Source organism: Bidens hawaiensis, unplaced genomic scaffold (genome assembly GCF_021521415.1).
Source record: "Bidens hawaiensis isolate Kalapana, Puna unplaced genomic scaffold, B.hawaiensis_p1.1 tig00065236_1, whole genome shotgun sequence".
Lineage (NCBI taxonomy): Eukaryota > Viridiplantae > Streptophyta > Magnoliopsida > Asterales > Asteraceae > Bidens > Bidens hawaiensis.
The window spans coordinates 43,171-63,081 of record NW_027501641.1 but is presented as its reverse complement, the minus strand read 5'-3'; the positions used below and the strand labels follow the sequence as shown (position 1 = coordinate 63,081).

The 19,911-nt window shown below is 36.6% G+C and overlaps 2 protein-coding genes and 1 pseudogene across 3 annotated transcripts; 1 reads left to right on the top strand and 2 right to left on the bottom strand.

Moving 5' to 3' along the window:
- Positions 1-1,493: 1,493 nt before the first annotated feature.
- LOC143604464 (uncharacterized) lies at positions 1,494-4,090 on the top strand. The gene is made up of 7 exons (XM_077080935.1): positions 1,494-1,506; positions 1,708-1,772; positions 1,845-2,635; positions 2,716-2,854; positions 2,955-3,065; positions 3,150-3,312; positions 3,600-4,090. The coding sequence occupies exons 1-7, from the start codon at positions 1,494-1,496 to the stop codon at positions 4,088-4,090; spliced, it is 1,773 nt and encodes a 590-aa protein (XP_076937050.1).
- Positions 4,091-4,456: 366 nt separating this feature from the next.
- On the bottom strand, positions 4,457-10,075 carry LOC143604467 (leucine-rich repeat receptor protein kinase HPCA1-like; annotated as a pseudogene). The gene is made up of 19 exons (XR_013148301.1): positions 9,985-10,075; positions 9,709-9,829; positions 9,135-9,206; positions 8,979-9,053; positions 8,790-8,861; positions 8,444-8,605; positions 8,297-8,371; positions 8,122-8,193; positions 7,972-8,043; positions 7,812-7,880; positions 7,666-7,737; positions 7,457-7,525; positions 7,185-7,316; positions 6,643-7,110; positions 6,407-6,547; positions 6,015-6,154; positions 5,666-5,885; positions 5,065-5,300; positions 4,457-4,987 (listed from the first exon to the last, which is right to left on the bottom strand). The product of XR_013148301.1 is annotated as a leucine-rich repeat receptor protein kinase HPCA1-like (transcript).
- A 2,484-nt stretch (positions 10,076-12,559) lies between these two features.
- LOC143604466 (leucine-rich repeat receptor protein kinase HPCA1-like) lies at positions 12,560-19,554 on the bottom strand. Its single transcript, XM_077080936.1, has 19 exons — positions 19,416-19,554; positions 19,231-19,351; positions 19,096-19,167; positions 18,930-19,004; positions 18,097-18,168; positions 17,494-17,655; positions 17,329-17,403; positions 17,166-17,237; positions 17,015-17,086; positions 16,874-16,942; positions 16,729-16,803; positions 16,587-16,658; positions 16,371-16,505; positions 15,428-15,912; positions 15,071-15,229; positions 14,850-14,986; positions 14,176-14,395; positions 13,850-14,085; positions 12,560-13,388 (listed from the first exon to the last, which is right to left on the bottom strand). The coding sequence occupies exons 1-19, from the start codon at positions 19,519-19,521 to the stop codon at positions 12,921-12,923; spliced, it is 2,883 nt and encodes a 960-aa protein (XP_076937051.1). The 5' UTR covers positions 19,522-19,554; the 3' UTR covers positions 12,560-12,920.
- Between the last annotated feature and the right edge of the window lie 357 nt (positions 19,555-19,911).

Sequence of the window (19,911 nt, the reverse complement as noted above, 5' to 3'; positions counted from 1 at the left end):
TTAAAGAAACAGCAAACATGGAGGCAAATCATGAACAAACTGCGATTGGGAACAACAGGAGCATCTGCTAGTTCCCGATTTAATGTTTGTATTTTTGAGTTAAATCATGAACAACAGTTCTTGGCAGAGATTTCTTCAGTGTTAATGATTTAATGTTTGTATTTTTGAGTTACGAATATGCGATAACGATTTAATGTTTGTATTTTTAATGTAAAAACTATAAATGAAAGTTATGTGTTTTTAATCTTTGGTTTGTTGAAAACACATTCACCAACACACACTCATACTCATCTTCCAAGCAAAGAACCCTAACAACGAAAGCAAAGAATGGCTTCGGTCAGTCCGTTTTGCCTTGTAGTTACCGTTTTGCCTTGTAGTTACCGGTTTGTTTATACTGTGAAAAAATAATGGTCTTCATTAAGTACAAAATATAAAAAACAAATATTCGTATTTGAAACCGCGAAATTTAAAAAAAAAAAAAAAAAAAAAAAACCGGTTAATAAAAAAAACCGGTTAATAAAAAAAACCGGTTTATTAACCGGTTCTAACCGGTTTCTAAACCGGTCCTAACCGGTTAGACCGGTTAGGGTTTTGACATCAAAAAACCGGTTATTAACCGGTCCGGTTATTAACCGAACCGGTTTTTTTCCGGGCAAAAAAAAACCGATCCGGTTAATAACCGAACCGGTTTTTTTAAAAAAACCGGTTTGTCCACCTCTACTATAGAGGGGAGGAGGGGTAGAGGACGACCGAAATTGACTTGGGATGAGAGGATTATGCATTATTTGATAGACCTAAACCTCTCCGAGGACATGGTTGAGGATAGGAATTCGTGGAGAAGTAGAATTAAAGTTAAGGATTTTTAGAGAGATTTGAATACCTTAGGGCTTAGTCTTAACTTATTTAGGTCACATTCCATAATGGTATTTCACTTACATATATTATTATTATTATTATTATTATTATTATTATTATAATTATTATTAGCTTATATAGCTGTTAAACTGTGATCTTATTATTAATATTATTATAATTAGTAGTAGTTTTTATATAACTGTTAAACTTTGATTTCCTTTATTTTGCTTCATACACATGTACTTAGAGCCGATGGTCTCTCTGGAAGGCACCTCTTTATTCCTTTGGATAGAGGTACGGTGTGCCTACATCCCACCCTCCCCAGACCCTACTTATATCTTTGCTGTCGGTGAGATTTTACTGGGCATGATTGATTGATTGATTGAGGAAGATCTTAAATAAAATATAATAAAGAAATAAAGTCCTTAAATAAAACATAATCAGCGTAGCTTTAAATAAAATTGAAGCTACTTGCCAATGAACGCGGGAAGCCATAATAATATTAATATATAAACTCCTCCTGTACTATATTCATTATTCATCAAAACCTAATATTCACCCACAAACTAAAACACATTCGATCCGATCCGATCCTTGGAGGTGTTTCTGGTATTATTCCTATTCTGATTCAATCAATCATGTTTCCTGCTGGTAAGATTTCTTCCTTCCAATTTTATTTTCGTCTAGCTTCCCCTGGCTTATAATATATATATATATATATATATATATATATATATATATATATATAAACTACAACAGTTGTTTTTCATCAAATCAAATTGAGAGTATAAATAAATATATATGAAACTGAAAAGATTATAAATAATAATTGTTTATTTTTTCTTGCAACAGCCTCAAATTCAAGCATTGGTGGTTTTGGGACTCATGCATTTACGCCGTCCTCATCTTCGGCGTTGGTGAATGGTATGCTTTTTATAAGTAGTATTAAGTAATATCTCATATCGATCTGGTGTTTAACAAAACTAAAGGCCAGCTGGAACTATACTGGACCCACATTTAATTCATTCACTTCAAATCCACTGCAGTTTTCACATTCTGCAACCTCTTATTTCCCCACTGTTACAACCGCTCCTTCAAACTCAGTTAACCCATTTACCACGTCTACTCCTTCAAACTCCTTCAGCCCATTTACCACATCGACTCCTTCAAACTTGTTCAGCCCATTTACCACATCGACTCCTACAAACGTATTCAGCCCCTTTACCACATCGACTCCTACAAACGCGTTCAGCCCGTTTACCACATCGACTCCTACAAACGCGTTCAGCCCGTTTACCACATCGACTCCTACAAACGCGTTCAGCCCGTTTACCACATCGACTCCTACAAACGCGTTCAGCCCGTTTACCACATCGACTCCTACAAACGCGTTCAGCCCGTTTACCACATCGACTCCTACAAACGCGTTCAGCCCGTTTACCACATCGACTCCTACAAACGCGTTCAGCCCGTTTACCACATCGACTCCTACAAACTCATTCACCCCATTTAGCTTTCCAACCTCAACAACTGCATCATCAGTTTCATTTGCTCCTTTCAATAATAATCTCTTTACAAACACATCTACTTCACAAGCCACTCGTACATCTGCCTCGTATAACACATTTTCACCTTCTGCCACCACTTATTTGACCACCGTTACATCTGCTCCTTTAAATTCCTTCAATTCATTTGCTCCCAGAACAAATCTTTACTTACCAGCCTCAACCACTTCATCAGTTACACTTGCCCCTTTGAATCAAAACACTGCTTCTCAAATGTAAGCTCTTTTTTAATCTAAAAATGTTATATCGTGATTCATTGTTTTAGGTTGTTGACTTGTTTGGCTCATGTTTCCAGGTCTTCATCTCAGATTACAAGCATGGAAAAACCATCATCTGTTGCTAGTCCATTTGGAGTACTTCCGCCAAGCCCTTGTGTGTTTTTTGATGGTTACCAATCGAAGCAGCCAATTCAATACGGGATATCCACCAGACCTGTAAGTATAGCATGCGTTTCATCTTTGTATAATAAGAAGAAGATTTAATAATCTTCTAAGTATTGAACAGGATTAATATTTGAACAATGTCTTCTCACAGGTTAAAGACAAGCCTGCTACAGTCAAGTATTCATTGTTGACTACTAGGCATTTGTCTGGAAGAATCAAGCTGCCAGTTCGAAAGTATGACCCGAAATCAAATGCTCAAAAGGTTAGAATTTTGGAAATTTTGAATTTTACTCCCATATCATGTTAAACGTTGCACATGAGTATTAATTTGCATTGTTTTTTTCAGATACCATATTTTAGTGACAATAAGGAGATACCGGTGGCTGCATATGTTCCAAGGGAGAATCCTAGGGCATTGGTGATCGGTCCTGAAAAGTGGCCACCTATCGCTACGAGAGAGAACATTGATGACGATAAATTCTCTAGTAGCACATGTGATAACGATAAAGGTAACATCTTTTAACATGCTTCATATTCTACACATGCATAATTTTTGTTTTCTTTACCAAACTACTTAGACAGGGTTAAAAGTCAGTCAAAAGCGTTTCCAAATGCTTAATACCCTTTTAATGATGTTTTTATAGTCAATCGTTATAATACATTATTATTATTATTTATAGAACTCATAAATCAGGAAAGTGTTCCACGCCAATGTGTCCTATGGGTATAAAAAACTAGCCACTACATTAAATAAAATTTGATTATTATTGATATAATATTAAGTCTTGTTGATCAGATGATACAACGAAAGAGGAACCATTGCTCTCAACAGTCCTTGATGTACCAGCAAACCTTCAACAACCCGACTACTACACGCAACCTCAAATATCAGAGTTAGAAGCGAAAGAAAGGGCTGAGCCAGGATATTGCAGGCATGTGAAGGACTTTGTGGTCGGACGTCATGGATATGGCAGCATCAAGTTCTTAGGGGAAACGGACGTGAGAAATGTTGATATTGAAACTGATATCCAGTTTAATAACCGAGAGGTGATTGTGTATATGGATGACAGCAAGAAACCTCCTGTTGGTGAAGGCCTTAACAAACCTGCTGAGATCACGCTTCTTAACATCAAATGGTTCGATAAAAAGACTGGAATGCAGCACACGGATGGCTCAAAGCTGATTAAATACATAGAGATGCTAAAGAAGGTTGTGGCACAAGGTGCTGAGTTTGTGTCGTATGACCCGGTTGGAGGAGAATGGAAATTTAGAGTCCAACACTTCTAAAGTGAATTGTAAACAGTTTTTTTTTTATTTGAAGTTATGCCAGCTAATGTGTTTTAGAGTGTGAAGATTTGTTTTGTACTCGATAACAGTTGCCAGAATGCAAATGGTATTACATCTTCAAAGCTTAGTAAATTGTTTTTATCATTATTATGTTTTAATTTATTTAAGTTGAAGTTACCTATCTTAACATTTATTAGCCATTGGATTTGTAAAAGCGACATGTCATAAAAACTAGCCTAAGCATATAGATAACTGGCCCGTTATAAAGCTGTCGATGTTATTAGCTTTTAGTACAAGATATTATAGAAACAACATACAACAAAGTTAATAATATAATATAGTTTGATTCTTTCTAAATTTACACTTAAAACAATCTTGGTTCCGTATGTTCTTATATATATAGAAAGCGTCATCACCTTGGTTAATTCACCTGCTGAGTTCTGTTTCAAATGGCATCGACAAACTGCTTGCATCAGAAACCGAATCACCATATGGATGATGATAAACGTCCCCCACTTTTCCTGTTTTTTGACTTGAGAAACTCAAATCATCTTTGCTTAAAACTGCCAAATCCATAATGTTCTCGATCTCTCTCACAACTTCTCCCATTCTTGGCCGGTCAGCTCCTGAATCTTGGACACAAGTCAATGCCAGGTTCACAAACCTTGTCAAACCTCCAAGTGTTTGGAATGAACCAAGAGATGGATCAAGAACCGTATAAATGCCATTTGGATCTCCTGACTTGTCAATTGCGTCTTTGACCTCTCTTACGATGTATTTACCCTTGAATATCGGTGGCCTTGCGGTTAAGAGCTCTAATAATACAATCCCAAAACTGTAAACATCGCTCTTTTCTGTCAGTTGTTGGGTCATGTAGTATTCGGGATCCATGTAACCCTGCATTTAGAGCGGATGCTTATGCACAAAGAAACTAAAACGCATCCGAATGAAAGAGAGGAGTAATGAGCACATACCAATGTCCCCTTCACTTGAGTAGAGACATAACCCTTTGATTCATCTCCCAAAAGTTTTGACAATCCAAAATCAGCAACCTTGGCATTCAAATGTTCATCCAGGAGAATGTTAGTTGATTTGAGGTCCCGGTGTATAATGGGAGGGTTTGCAAGCTCATGCAGGTATGTCACACCATTGGCAGAATCAAGGGCTACTTTAAGCCTCTTCATCCAATTCAACTTCATTCCTGCCATCCCTGCTTTAAATAACAATTAAGCATGTGTTACCCTTCCCATCTTATTTGAGGTGACAATATGGGTTGCGGGTGAGGGTCAGGTAATGGGTCAAAACAGTAATCATTATATAGGCTGAAATAAGTCAGGCTGGGAATGATTTTATCAAAAAGGAAAAAAAAAACTTTGCTTTAACAATTAGTTTTGAAGGACTTAAATATACAGATTATACTAACCATTTGGTCTCTTCAAGATAAAACACAACACTAGAAACTTTTCTTAGGTAAACTAGTCGAAATTGTCACCTCTGGTATTTACACTACTAATACTCCCATACTATCTTAAATCTTTTCATGATTATATGGGTCCAAAAAGAAAGTAAATTTACCCGAAAGATTATCTTTTAGAGTACCATTTGATATGTACTCATACACCAGCATTTGTTCACCTTGCTCGTAACAGAAACCGACAAGGGATACAACATTTTTATGATGAATCCGTGAAAGAAGTTCAATTTCGGTTTTAAACTCTTGTGCACCCTGTAATGATCCTTGTTCAGCTCTTTTGATTGCAACTACAAGACCACTATCAAGAGTTCCTTTGTACACCTATCATGCATCATCTTTGCCTCTTTAGAGATACACTCTTTACGAAATAATAATTAAGAATACTTATTGGCATAATACTGAAATCCAACATAGGTATGTATGTATAATGTATGTCAGTCACTAGGATACCTTCCCATAGCCCCCGGATCCGATTATATTTTCTTCTGAAAATCTGTTTGTGGCTCTTTTGAGTTCTTCAAATGAACACCAGCGCGTTCCTTTTAGTTGAGGAGCATCACCGGCATCATTGCTATTAAGCTGCCAAGATGCTGCATTATCAAACGATTTACAAATGTAAGAGCATGAGTTTGTTGTAGAAAGATGAACATATCTACAAGTGGAAAATTGGGCTAGTTAGGTAGCAAGTCAAATCATGACTCTTTATGCTGTGCGATAATTATCTTCTTTTTGCTTGGCCCGTTATATATAAACTACAATCCAAATTGACTCATTTTGAAATTCATGAGAAGATATTTCCAACTCTATAATATGTTGCCTATATCCCAATATTAAAATCTTACTGAAAGGATTATTCTGTTTGGCTTTTTTGGCTTGTCGTTTCTTATAGAGCGCGTAAGTTATAGCCGAGGCGATAAGCAACAGGATCACAGAACCACCAACCGCTATACCAATAATGATGCCACGATTCGATGACTTCTTCCCTGTGGATACTCCAAATCAGAAAACATATTGCTCTAGTGACAAAACAAAGTTTTAGAATATAGGTTGCATGTTCAAATCAGATAAAATATAATACCTGGAAAGCAACAATAGCTATCATCAAGAAAAAATGAGGGTCCATAATAAGGGAGAGAGAAGAGTTGGCGGTTGATCACCGTTCCAATTGACGAGACTGCTGAACGAGTAAAATAATCTTGACCCGAGGGGAAAATGTGGAGTTTATATTGAAGGTATTCACTGAGAGTTGGATTAGAAATAGAAACAGAGTCCACTGGAAGTTGATTGGACCGAAAGGCGGATAACAATGTACCATGAAGAGTTGTATAGTAGGTTAAATTGTCCAAGTTTGAGAAGGAATGAGAGAAAAAAAAATATGGTTCCTGTGTATGGACTTGTGCATTTACAGTTTGGACTTAGCACTTTGTTTGAACCACAGCGCACGGGTGGACAACTATTTGATGGTAAATCAGTTGGTGCATTGGGCTTTCCAGCTGCACAATATCTTGCTGTTGCTCCGGCTTCACAAATTGGATTATTTTCAAGACTGCACATTTATAAGTAAACAGGTCAAAATAGCCGCCTTTTTGAAATTCATATAGTCACCATAAGATATCTTACTTTAAGCTCAAAGTATATCCAGAATTTTGTTTGAAGTTAGTAATGGAATTGTTAGTGAGATCAAGTATCAAGTCACCGTTATAGCTGCTGCCAACATCCAGAGTTCCGGTAAGATCGTTGTTGCTTAGCGTTCTATCAACAGATAACGGAAAAGCAAAAGATGAAACAAACAATCTCAGTGATATTGATTGTACATGTTTAATATGAAATGACAACTTTAACTGCTGCTTATGCAGTATCACTTTAGAAGAAAGCATTCAGATGATACTCACAATCTCTCCAACTGAGGCTGGAAGATATCGGATGGGATGTCTCCTTGGAGCTGTGTCATTTCCATCAATCTGTCAGGACAGGATTACACAATGCTTAAAATTTTGTAACATACAACGCATAACAAACTCAACATATTATGGCAATATGGTGAAGTTGACAGCATACGGTTGAATGAAAAGTATAGATAGAGAAAAAACATATATATTACACTGAGGTCAATGATGGAAGTGTAAGCCATGTAGGAATATCAGAGTTATTAAAACTATTATTGCTCATGTCCCTGCAAATATAAGATATGTGATGTTAAAAAAAATAAGAAACTCACCAAATTCAAAAGTATTTAAAACAGCTTACACATAAAAGAGTGAGCTCATTCCTGAGAGATCAGGAACAGGTCCGTTCAGGTTATTGTTTGACAAGTACCTGATAACAAACGCATCTTCTAATTAAATCCTTCCACCAAAATAAACTAAAACGAAAGAAAAACTTGGTTCAATATTCTCTTATTACTTACAGCTCACTAACACTTTTGAGACTCGCTAGCTCCTGAGGTACTTTCCCTGTCAAGGAATTTGAGTCCAGGCGTCTGTTACATAAAAGATAAAATGAATGTATTCAATTCAGAAGGCAGGAATTTTCATAAATTTAAATAGTTGATACTTACACGACCTCAAGAGTCTGCACGGTTCCTATTAACGGAGGAATTCTTCCAGATAATTGGTTGTTGTTAACTATGCTGTTAATAAATAAGAATGTACATGAACACAAAATTTTGTGCAGATATTTCCATACCAACTAAGTAAAGTTTCATATAATTTCAAAACGAATGCAATGCTTACAAATGTATTAAGCTCATGTTTGAGTTGAAAAGTTGAGATGGAATAGGACCAGATAACTGATTATCTGCTAAATGGCTGCATCATGACAACACGCGTGAGAACGATCGTTGTGAACTCACAATGTGATATATTAGAGACAGAACATACAAGTGTTTAGTTTTCACTAGATTGTCAAGACCAGGGACCGTTTCATTAGAGATGGGAATGGGTCCTGAAAGCTGGTTATCGCTTAGATCCAACCATGAAAGATTAGTTAAACTGCCAATGGATCGTGGGATATGTCCAGTAAAGCTGTTGTTATTAAGACCTCTGCAACAAATAAGAGATATATCAGGAGCTCGCTCTGTTAAACCATTAGACCATTTATTCAACCAAACAGGATGGGATGTAGGCAAACAATGTCTCTTTCTCAGAGGATAAAGAGGCTGCTTAAAACATAAGGATTGGACATATATTATATTATGTACAATACACAAGGATCTGGAATACTTACAAAAAGACTAGCTTCTTGAGGGATCCTATTGAATCAGGAATTGGACCCCTAAAACTGCAACCAACCAGGATTCTACACGCGTAGAGTACTTCGTTAGACAAAAAAACTCACACAGTGTTTTGAATAACAAAGAAAAACCGTGGCAGATAATTAGTTTGCTACATTTCATAAACAAAATGGAATTCTTACAACGTCGTTAAGTTCTTCAATTTCTCAATAGATGGTGGAAGAACGGCTTTAATCTCTTTGTTGTTGGAAAGATCTCTACAGGCGTAAACCGTAAGTATAAATACAGTTACAACTAATCATGAAAAGCAACAGTTGAAATGAGAATGGAAAACCTACAAATATTGCAACATGGAAAGTGACGGAATGTCTCCTATGTCAGTAGTCTTAACACCCATGCCTGCCAGTACTCTGGATTAAAGAGGTGAAACATAAGTTAAGATTTTTCTCGAGTTTTTCTAAAACCATGAGAACTACCCGAAAACTTAAGGGAGCCTATCAATCATTGGGATCAAGTAAAACTAGGGATGCAATTTTCGACACAACCAGAACATGACACGCAAAAAATAAGGTTTTGGCTTGGCATATTCAACCCGTAAAAACCAGGTCGACCGACCGGCTTAATACACGGTTCGGCTTGACCCGTTTAACCAATTTAGTTAAACAAGTCGACCCGCCAACATGTTAATTACACGGGTCAGGTTGACCTGTTTAACCCATTTAGTTAAACAAGTTGACCCACCATCCTGTCTAACTCATTTTTCACACCCACACCCACATAACAAGTTTACCCATCAACTTGTTTGATACGTTTAGATAGAGGGGTTAAATGGGCCCGCCAACCCGTAACGTGTCAATCCAACAAGATTGGCAGCCCTAGGCAAAAGGTGGCGATTAAAGATGAATGACATACAAGGTGGTTACACGTGAGTCGGTACAGTTGATCCCTTCCCATTTAGTTGTGCAGGGATCGGAACCCTTCCAATCAGGTGGAAGACTCTGCCATCCAGACTTGAGAGCAGTTAGCACAGCAACTGCAAGTATAAACCAAAACAAGGTACATATTAAGTTAGGAAGAGAATAAGAAACAAATTAACCTGATGACTAGCTTTTATAAAATATGTATACATGTATGCCATCATCATCATCATCATCATCATCATCATCAATATAATTAAGTACAACTTACAATCATTTGGATCTGTCACTGCTGCAAGTACCATAACTTGACAAAAACAAATCGTCATCCATAACCCCCGACTCATTTCTCTAAAGTCAGTCAGTCAGTCAGGAATATCTTCTTGTTCCTGAGTACGTACACAAAGAAACTTAAACAGTAAATCACAAATGGCAGCATCAGCTGGCACGTACACTCAGCAGCATTCGTCAAGTTCTATGTTAATATAATAATAAACAAGAATAGATGATACCCATGCCATGTTGACCAGGTCGATCATTGTTGAAGATAAAGACAAACAGGACCGGCCGTTTTGTTTTTGGTGTTGACATTACTTATTACTTGGAGGAGCAGGTACTGCTAATTATATATATATTTTGTCAACTGCTCTTAACTTATTCCGTTTATTGGAACCATTAAATCCACCGCCACATGTACTCGTCTCCTTTAAGGATATATAGTTTCTTTGCATATCTTGTTAACTAATTATTTCAGTATTCATTCCTTTCTTTTTTTTTTCAAACTAGTTCTATAACTATTGGAGTATTATTATAGTCATTAATTTTAGATGTTCCAAGCCAAACATAAAAATTTCTGGATAGGTTTGAGTGAGTCTTTGACGGTTTGGATTCAACGATTTGGGTGGGGTTCCAGGTTCCAAGCATAAATAAACAAATTCGTAAATGAAAAAAGTTAAAATTTAAATATCAACTTAAGTATAAACCTAAATTTTTTTATATCTAATTCATTGAAACTTAATACAAAAAATAAATAAAAGACAGAATTACAAATTTTGTCCTTTAAAATAAGACGAATTACGGTTCGTGTCCTTTTCTAAGTTTCCTTGCAGGCGGTGTACTTTAAACTTTTTTTTCCTACAAGTTATGTCCTTTACGCTAACTGGGTTAGAAAAACTCTGTTAAATCCCATCACATGAGAAGCATGTGAGGGTAGTTTTGTCTTTTTGCCTACCCTGCAACAACAACTTCTTCTTCTTCTTCTTCTGTTTCTGTACCTTCACTAACACCATCACCTGCCATCACCCTTCCTCAACCATCACCCAACCTTAACCACCTGCCACAATCGAATCTAGCACCACCATCCCTAACTGTTCGCCACCGTCGCATCAAGCACCACCTCTCCGATTTGCTTCTAAACTAAGAACATCAGAAGTTCCATTGAACCTCCGATTCACTTATTTCCCCGATTCACGCTAAAATTAGGGTTTCTAGGGTTTTTTAAACAATTGGAAAGACTATCACCGTTAACATAATCATACACCAGATATATATAGCTTCCAGACATCGAAGCACCTTTAAGCTTAATCAAACTCGAATGATGGCTTTTACATATCACCAGAAGCCGTTCTCGAAGCTCCGTTTCATCAATCTGACGCCTAAACTTCCGTTGGAAGACGATGACGTCATCGCCGCGGATGACACACCGCCACGCAGCGGAGGACGACGATGACGAGTGTTTTGCTGACGTAAAGGCGTTGGTGGCGGTGAATATCTCTTTGAAATGGTACACGTGAGGGTTTTCCGGCAGGAAGTCACGGAGGCTGGAGAGTGAGCTCCGGCTGGAACCAGATGATGATATCCATGACTCCTTATTATTATTATTATTATTATAACTGTTGCTGTTACTGTTGCCGTTGCTTGATCCGTACGCCGGTACGGATGAAGACACGGTGGATAATTGATCGAATTGATCGGATCTGGAAGTTGTTGGTCTGGATGATGACGTGGCGCCTGGAGATTTAATGGTCAACGGTTGAAGGGGAAATAAGTGAATCGGAGGTTCAATGGAACTTCTGATGTTCTTAGTTTAGAAGCAAATCGGAGAGGTGGTGCTTGATGCGACGGTGGCGAACGGTTAGGGATGGTGGTGCTAGATTCGATTGTGGCAGGTGGTTAAGGTTGGGTGATGGTTGAGGAAGGGTGATGGCAGGTGATGGTGTTAGTGAAGGTACAGAAACAGAAGAAGAAGAAGAAGTTGTTGCAGGGTAGGCAAAAAGACAAAACTACCCTCACATGCTTCTCACGTGATGGGATTTAACAGAGTTTTTCTAACCCAGTTAGCGTAAAGGACATAACTTGTAGGAAAAAAAAGTTTAAAGTACACCGCCTGCAAGGAAACTTAGAAAAGGACACGAACCGTAATTCGTCTTATTTTAAAGGACAAAATTTGTAATTCTGTCTAAATAAAAAGAAAATATTTCTTTTATAATATAATTGGGTGTACCTTTTCAGTTTGAGTTGACAAAAAGTAAAGACCGAATTCGCGTCGATTCACTGCTGCAAAGCCCAGGTTTTACCGACCGAATTAACGTCGTATGAAGTATGCCCTAACCAAAACCAAGTAAATCCGTATCAATTCGTTGCCGCAATAGTGTTTTAATGACAACTTAATTGGGAGTGTGACAATTGTGAGCACGAGTAACTAGATATTCTAATGAAGTTTCCATTTATATAACTGTTGTAACTTGTAACTACCATTGACCGGTTACACAACGATTGTCACCCTTTAGTAAAGATTTGCAATGATTCACTCCAATCATTATGATGATTAGACCCCCTCTATAAGAAAATCATAAGCTCTATTTTAGACACAAAATTTACACTTTGTTTTAATGGAAATGAACTTATTCTTTGCATAAACCTTCTATGTCTTATCTAATTGTTGTTTTTGTGTAATCATGAAAACTTTAATGTGATACATCCAAGATTCATAAAATTATCCAAGAACTGAAATATGAAGCCTACAATATCGTGATTAGAAAAGGTGCAATAGCTTAAAATAGTATGTGTACAACATATAAACAAATTCAAAGAAACACATCCAACCTCACACGCCAAAATCCGTATTTTGTACTTCTTATTTACACGAACAAGAAAAAACACTTGACAATCAAGAAGTCTTCAACCTAGTTGCATGTTCGACTATTTCTACTTTGGATCCAACTTTGTAGAGAAGTGGTCACCACTATAAGCAAAAAGGCTATCATTAGTATAAGGATGCTCACTTCCCTTACTTGGATAATCTGTTGAGTTTGATGCAGACTCGGCATTCGGGTTAAGGCCCACAAGTTCCATAATGCTCTCAATCTCTTTCACAACATCACTCATTGTTGGTCTCCGGTCTCCTCTTTCTTCAACGCATTGCAATGCCACATCTACAAATCTTTCCAAACCTTTTAGTTGGCTATTCAAACCGATGGTCGGGTCAAGGACATCGTGGAGGTTGTATAGCTCTTTACTCGTATCCATGGCTTGTTTCACTTCTCTCACAATGTACTTCCCTTTCTCGATTGGGTTTCTTGCTGTTATTAGCTCCAACAACACGACTCCAAAGCTATAAACATCACTCTTCTCCGTTAACTGTTGTGTCATGTAATACTCAGGGTCCATGTAGCCCTGTATCAAACCAAATGGCATATATTCTTTCATACTGAGTCCCTTAGTAATCAGGTAATAAAAGGAATTAATTCCACTTCTCTTATATGCCCCCATTTTGATTTTGGTCCCTAAGTTTTAACTACTACACGTTTAGACCAATAGTTTTCACAAACGTAATCCTAGGGACCAAATGTGTTAACTAATATATACCAAGTTAATCTTGGTAATTGTATATTGTATATTGTATTTGAATGTGTGTGTACAAGATGAATATATTTATATATAAAGGGATTACAACTGAAACCTACAGACTATCCATATCCCTTGACTACATATTTAGATTCCTTATGACTAAACATATTTTTTGTCTAATAAAACTAGGTCTAAAGGTGTAACTTTTAAAACTTGGAGACCAAAACCAAATACCATATATGGACTATCCGTGTTATTAATTCTAATAAAAAAAAACATATACTAACCATTGTCCCTTTGACTTGAGTGGTAACGTGAGTCCTATTAGCATCACCCAACGATTTGGATAAACCGAAATCCGCCACCTTTGCAACTAAACGTTCGTCTAATAAGATATTATTTGTTTTGACATCTCTATGTATGATAGGAGGATCTGCAAGATCATGCAAGTATTGTAGCCCTTTTGCTGCTCCTAATGCAATTCGAAGTCGTCTTATCCAGTCCAGCCTGATTCCAGATCTCCCTGCTTGGATCATAACCGTTGGCCATGAGTTTTTAATTTAAGACGAATAGGTAATTATGATTTTTCCATGTGAAAAGATAATAATATTACCTGAAAGACTATCTTTGACTGTACCATTCACAATATACTCGTAAACCAGCATTTGTTCACCTTGATCGAAACAGAAACCGACAAGACTCACGAGATTCTTGTGATGAACTCTTGAAAGAAGCTCTATCTCAGTTTTGAACTCGAGTCCGCCCTGAGTTGATCCTTGTTTAGACCTTTTGATGGCAATTAACTGCCCATTTGGCAGGCTACCTCTATATACCTACACAACACAATATAATGTAACAGAAACCAACCCTAATTATCTTCTTTAGTCTTTTTACAGAGTTGTCAATTTTGAGTCCCATTTAATTATAGAAAAGGTCGATTTCGGTTCTATTTTATCTATAATGGATCAAAACTTAAAATTAACTGTAAAAACTGAACTGGGTCGGAAATCAAGTATGTATATATATATATATATATATATATTTAAACCAATGTTGTTAAAGGTTAAGTTATTATTGAAATAATTTGGAGTCTTTGTAATTATATTAAGACACTTTCATTTACAAAAAAAAAACCTTGAAGCTTTTGGACAAAACATCTTTAAGAATTTGGGAGAAAAAATCATTTCGGGTCAACCTAAACATATTTGAACAAAATCATCTTTCAAACCTGACTTATTTAAACAGTTGATCAACCCACTCATATATACGTCGCATGTGCACACTTACCGTTCCATATCCACCTGTTCCTATGTTGTTAGATTCTGCAAAGTTGTTTGTGTATTTGTTAAGCTCCTCAAAAGAGAAAGCTTTTGCTCCTTTCAACTGAGGGACTGCCCCACTCGCACCCGTTGCATCCCATAATGCTAAAAGTTTTATACAAAAAATGGTCAGAAACCAAATAATATATCCAAACCGTTAAAGAGTTAAAGGATCATTGCAAATTATACCAAAAGGGCTGCTCTCACGGGTCGCATTTTCAGTTCGTCCTCTTTTACGCAAAATATACATTCCTGCAACGACCAATAGTGCAACAAGCACACAACCACCAACGGCTGATCCTACGATGACCCCGGTGTTGGATGACTTTTTTCCTCCCCCTGATGCTCCTATAACATGAGTACTTTTCACTGTTATATTATTAAAAGTTTCACTAATAAACTTTTTGAATAAAAAGATTTTGAAGGTTTTACTTTTGAGTATTATTTGTGTAACAAAACCCAAATCAACACATTCATAAGTAAACGGGTCAAAACTGGCACCTAATGCTATCATAAAGATTTGGAAAGAAAAGTATACATACATACCTTGCAAGAAGTCATAGTTTTCACCAATGAAAAAGTAGGGTCCGAAGGCTGCGGGAGGCTTGAACGTTTGGTTACTAAGCGAGAACCCAAGGCCTAGAATCCCAGTCCTATTGAACCTATCATCTCCGGATGGGAAAACCAGTAAATTTATCACAAGATAATCATCAATGTTTTTGGTAGGATTCCTGAGTGAAACTGAGTCAACCGGGAGTTGAGACCTCCGGAAAGAGTTGATCATGGCATTACGGAGAGAATCGTAGACAGTGGAATTTCCAAGGTCAGAGAACGAAGGAGCTCGGAAGAAAAGGTTGCCCGTGTAAGGATATGCACATATACAATTTGGACTTGAAACTTGGCCTGAACTACTGCAGGGTGTAGGCACACAGTTGTTTGGTGGTGTCAAGTATGAAGAACTAGTATTTGTGGGTAGGGAGCAAAATTTATCTGTAATGCCCGTCTCAGTACATATAGGATTTCCAACTAGTCTGCAGACAAATCATAAACAGATTCAGGTATCAAATCTGAAATCAAAATGTATGTACATATGTGAAGAGTGAAGTTCAATACGATATCAGTTTTAACTGAAGAATTGCTAGAACCACATAAACACTTGTTTTAAATGTCATACATGAGTATAGAATAATAAAAAGCGCGTAAGTTATTATGTATCATCACTCAACTATATACGATAATACAATGAAGATTGAAGATAATTACAAAGGGAACTTAATTAAATCATATCTCCTAGTTATGTTAGTAGTATAGTAATAAACTCTAATAATATATATTTTCTCTAATAATAAGACGGTTCGGTTATGTAACTAAATAACAACTATGTGTAAAGATACACATATATGTACTTGTAATTTGTCCGTTTTGACATGAAAACATTAAATTACTAAAACTTACTGACAATAATGAACCATTTAGTGAGGATACTCACATTAAGTCTATAGTGTATTGGTTCCTTTGAGTGAAATCACCAATTTGATTATTCTGCAAATTGACCTGTTGTAGTTGGTTGCTATGGCTCGAGCCGATATTCAAAGTGCCATTAAGTCCGTTGTTACTCAAGTCTCTGATGAAAGAAAACGTGACGTGGTTCAAATAGTTTTTCAGCAACTAACATAAGCGCAAAATTAACAAAATCTCAACTCACACATTCTGTAACTGAGGGATGCTGAAAAGGGCCACAGGCAACTGTCCTACAAGGTTTGTACTATACATCTTACTGCAAAATATGTTAAAAGGTTATCCTTTATGACTTGAAAGTAATGGAGATGTTTATAGGATATACATACAGTGTGGTCAATGATTGTAAAGTTGAGAACCAAGACGGAACGCGTGACGGGTCAAATGTATTGTTGCCCAGATCCCTGGAATCAGCAATTAATTAGTTGATAAGAGTAACATGGTTTGGAAATTAAAAAAAAATATACTACTTACAGATAGTTGAGGGAATTCAAACCGGTCAAATTAGGCACAAGGCCGGTCAGTTGATTGTTTGAGAGAAACCTGCGTGCGTGCAAATGTGAACATTAACCGGAACAAGTAACTTGACAAAGTTAAGGTTTTTCTAATACTTACATTTCAACAACACCGGTAAGGTTGTTGAGGTTTGATGGGACATCCCCTGTTAACAAGTTTCTATCAAGTCGTCTGATGTCAGATGAAAACCACCGTTAGATAATAAAGTTACACTCGAGTTTCTAGAAATGTGATCAGTATAAGCACTCACATAACTTCAAGTGATTTCACAAGCCCGAGTGTTTCAGGAATGGGACCTCTAAGTTGGTTGTTTTCAAATAGACTGCTCAGGAAAACAAGGAAAAAGGTAAGTGTGACTTTTATGATTATTCGGTTCTTAGAGAAGATCGTTAGTTATAATGAAATATGCATACAAATGAATTAGTGTCATATTGGAGTTGAAGAGCCGTGACGGGATAGGACCCGAGAGCATGTTCCCTCCAAAGTGGCTGAAAACAGACAAATACAAGCATAAATGAGCAGAATCCTAAAAATATATATTTACTTAGTGATTTGACATAGGAAATGAGTAAATATACAAGTGTTTTGTATGAATCAGCATATCAAGACCAGGAGTGGTCCCACTTGAAACTGGTATGCCTCCAGTGAGCTTGTTATCAGCTAGATCCAACCAATAAAGATTTCTAAGGTTACCAATCGAAGGTGGAATGCCTCCGGTGAATCCATTCGAATTGAGAGACCTAAACAGTCATAACACACAAATTAGTCATACAATTTGTAAGCACAAATATGGAATCCTTTGTCACACGAGTTGAGTTGGGTTAACACCAAACACTTTTTCCAAAAGCTATTTTTTTGTATATACCGTTACGATTTTAAATATGATTACAGAACTTATATATCATCAGTGCATTGACCACCACCGTGTTGCCTAGTTTCAGAGGAAGCCCGCATAACTGTGGTATAACCCCTCCCTGAAGTCAGGATCAAAGCTGTGACTCGAAGGCCCCAAGCGCTATCCTTCATTACCCATGCAGTTGGACCAAATGGTCAACTGTAGTAGGTGGCTTTAGATGGTTGACCGTTTTATTTGAAGAGTTTAAATTTAAATGTGAAAAAAATAAAACCAATAAATAATTATTCACAATCAACCCATTCATTACATTCAATTCGTTACTCACATGAAGATGATATTTTCTAGATTTCCAAGGGTGTCTGGAAGTGGACCACTGAAACCGCAATTAACCAGGATCCTGACAATCAAGAGCCAACAAAAATCAATCAGTTTAGCATCCTTAATTAATTGATGTTATTTAACTAAAGCTGGCCAAACACTTTTCATATAAAAATAAGTAAACTTCCAATATTGTTTCACTTTTCATAATAGTTAGACAGAGTTACCTAAATTAAAAAACATGATTACTATATAAAGACCCCCCCCCCCCTTTTTTTTCATATTTTGAAAAACTACCACTAAATAATCACAAGGTTATAAAATTCCCTGGTCAATGAAACAATATTTAAACTTCTGTGGTTTCTTAGTTAAAAAAACCTTTGAGTGACTTAAGTGAAGCACCCAAAAAAAGCCTTAGTTTAACCGATTTCTTAGTAGCATTCTCCCTCTCTATAATTTAATTAAATATCGCATTTCTCTAACATATTTCTAAATTTTTAACCACTCATATATATCATTCTTCATCTCTTATCTCTATTTTTTTTGTTGTTGTTGAACTACATCTCTGGCTCTATGTTACTGGCAAACACCTATTTCATTATATTTTCTCTTTGTTTATCGCTCACAAATAACATAGAGTTTGATAAATTTAGAGAAACAATATTCACAAAACTCAAAAACAAAGATAGACCTTCTATCTTCATTTTCATTGACATGGAGATGGAAATGAAAAGCATAATAAATTTATAAATAACAGAAATGAAGATGGAGATAGAGACTCTGGTTTCCTGAAAGCTCTAAGCATGTCAATAGCGTGAAAAAAAAAAAAAAAAAACTCACAGATTTGTTAATTTCTTCAAACTCCCAATTGCTGGAGTCAAAGACCCAGTCAGACCTTTGTTGTAAGATAGGTCTCTACATACAAAGATAAAAATATTTAACTTCAACTGATCTGCTTCAAACATGTCTACAGAATACACGAGGCCGGAAATGAAATTGAACTTACAGAATCTGCAACTCTGTTAACTGTCCGATATCTCCGGTGAGGGAACCGGTCAAACCCATGCTAGCCAAAGTTCTAAAAACACAGCGCTGCTTAGTTTCAAGTTACAAATATTAATGGAAAAACAAGATCACTCACATGGAAGTTACACGAGAGTTTGTGCAGGTGATGCCGTCCCAACCGCTACACGGGTCAGAGTTTTCGTCCCAGTTAGGTGGTGTGTGATCCCATGCATCCTTCAGAGCTCTCAGAAATGTAGCTGCATATTATAAAATAAACTATATAATAAGATTAATAGAACAGTAGCTATTAATCTTCATTACCATCATCAGTCTGAGCTGTTGAAAACCAAAAATGGATGAACAGTATTAGGAGTATTTGGCTGATTCTTGCAGCCATATGCGAATTTCTATGACTGGTGGAAAACATGAAGTGGGAGAGAAATAGGATATATATTCAGTTACAGAATTCAAACATGACAGGAGGGAGGTTTGTATCATTTGACTTTACAAATAGGTGTGCAACTTGATCAATAAATTATTTAAGATGTGTTTGATCATGGCAAACTAGGTTTGACCATTTATTGATTGTTTCTTTGAAAGATACATAGGAGGATCAGGTTTGTTTTTATTCAATACAAGTTACAGCTCAATCTCTCTGAAGTTTGAACGAGTCTCTCAACAAGTTGGAGCCCCCATCTCTTTCTCTGTTTCTCTATAACTAGATTAAAAAATATACTTTTTTTTTTAATTTTGTTTACTTTTCAAAAACCTCTCACATCCAACTCGATCTCTATCTCTAGTCTACTTACAAACACTT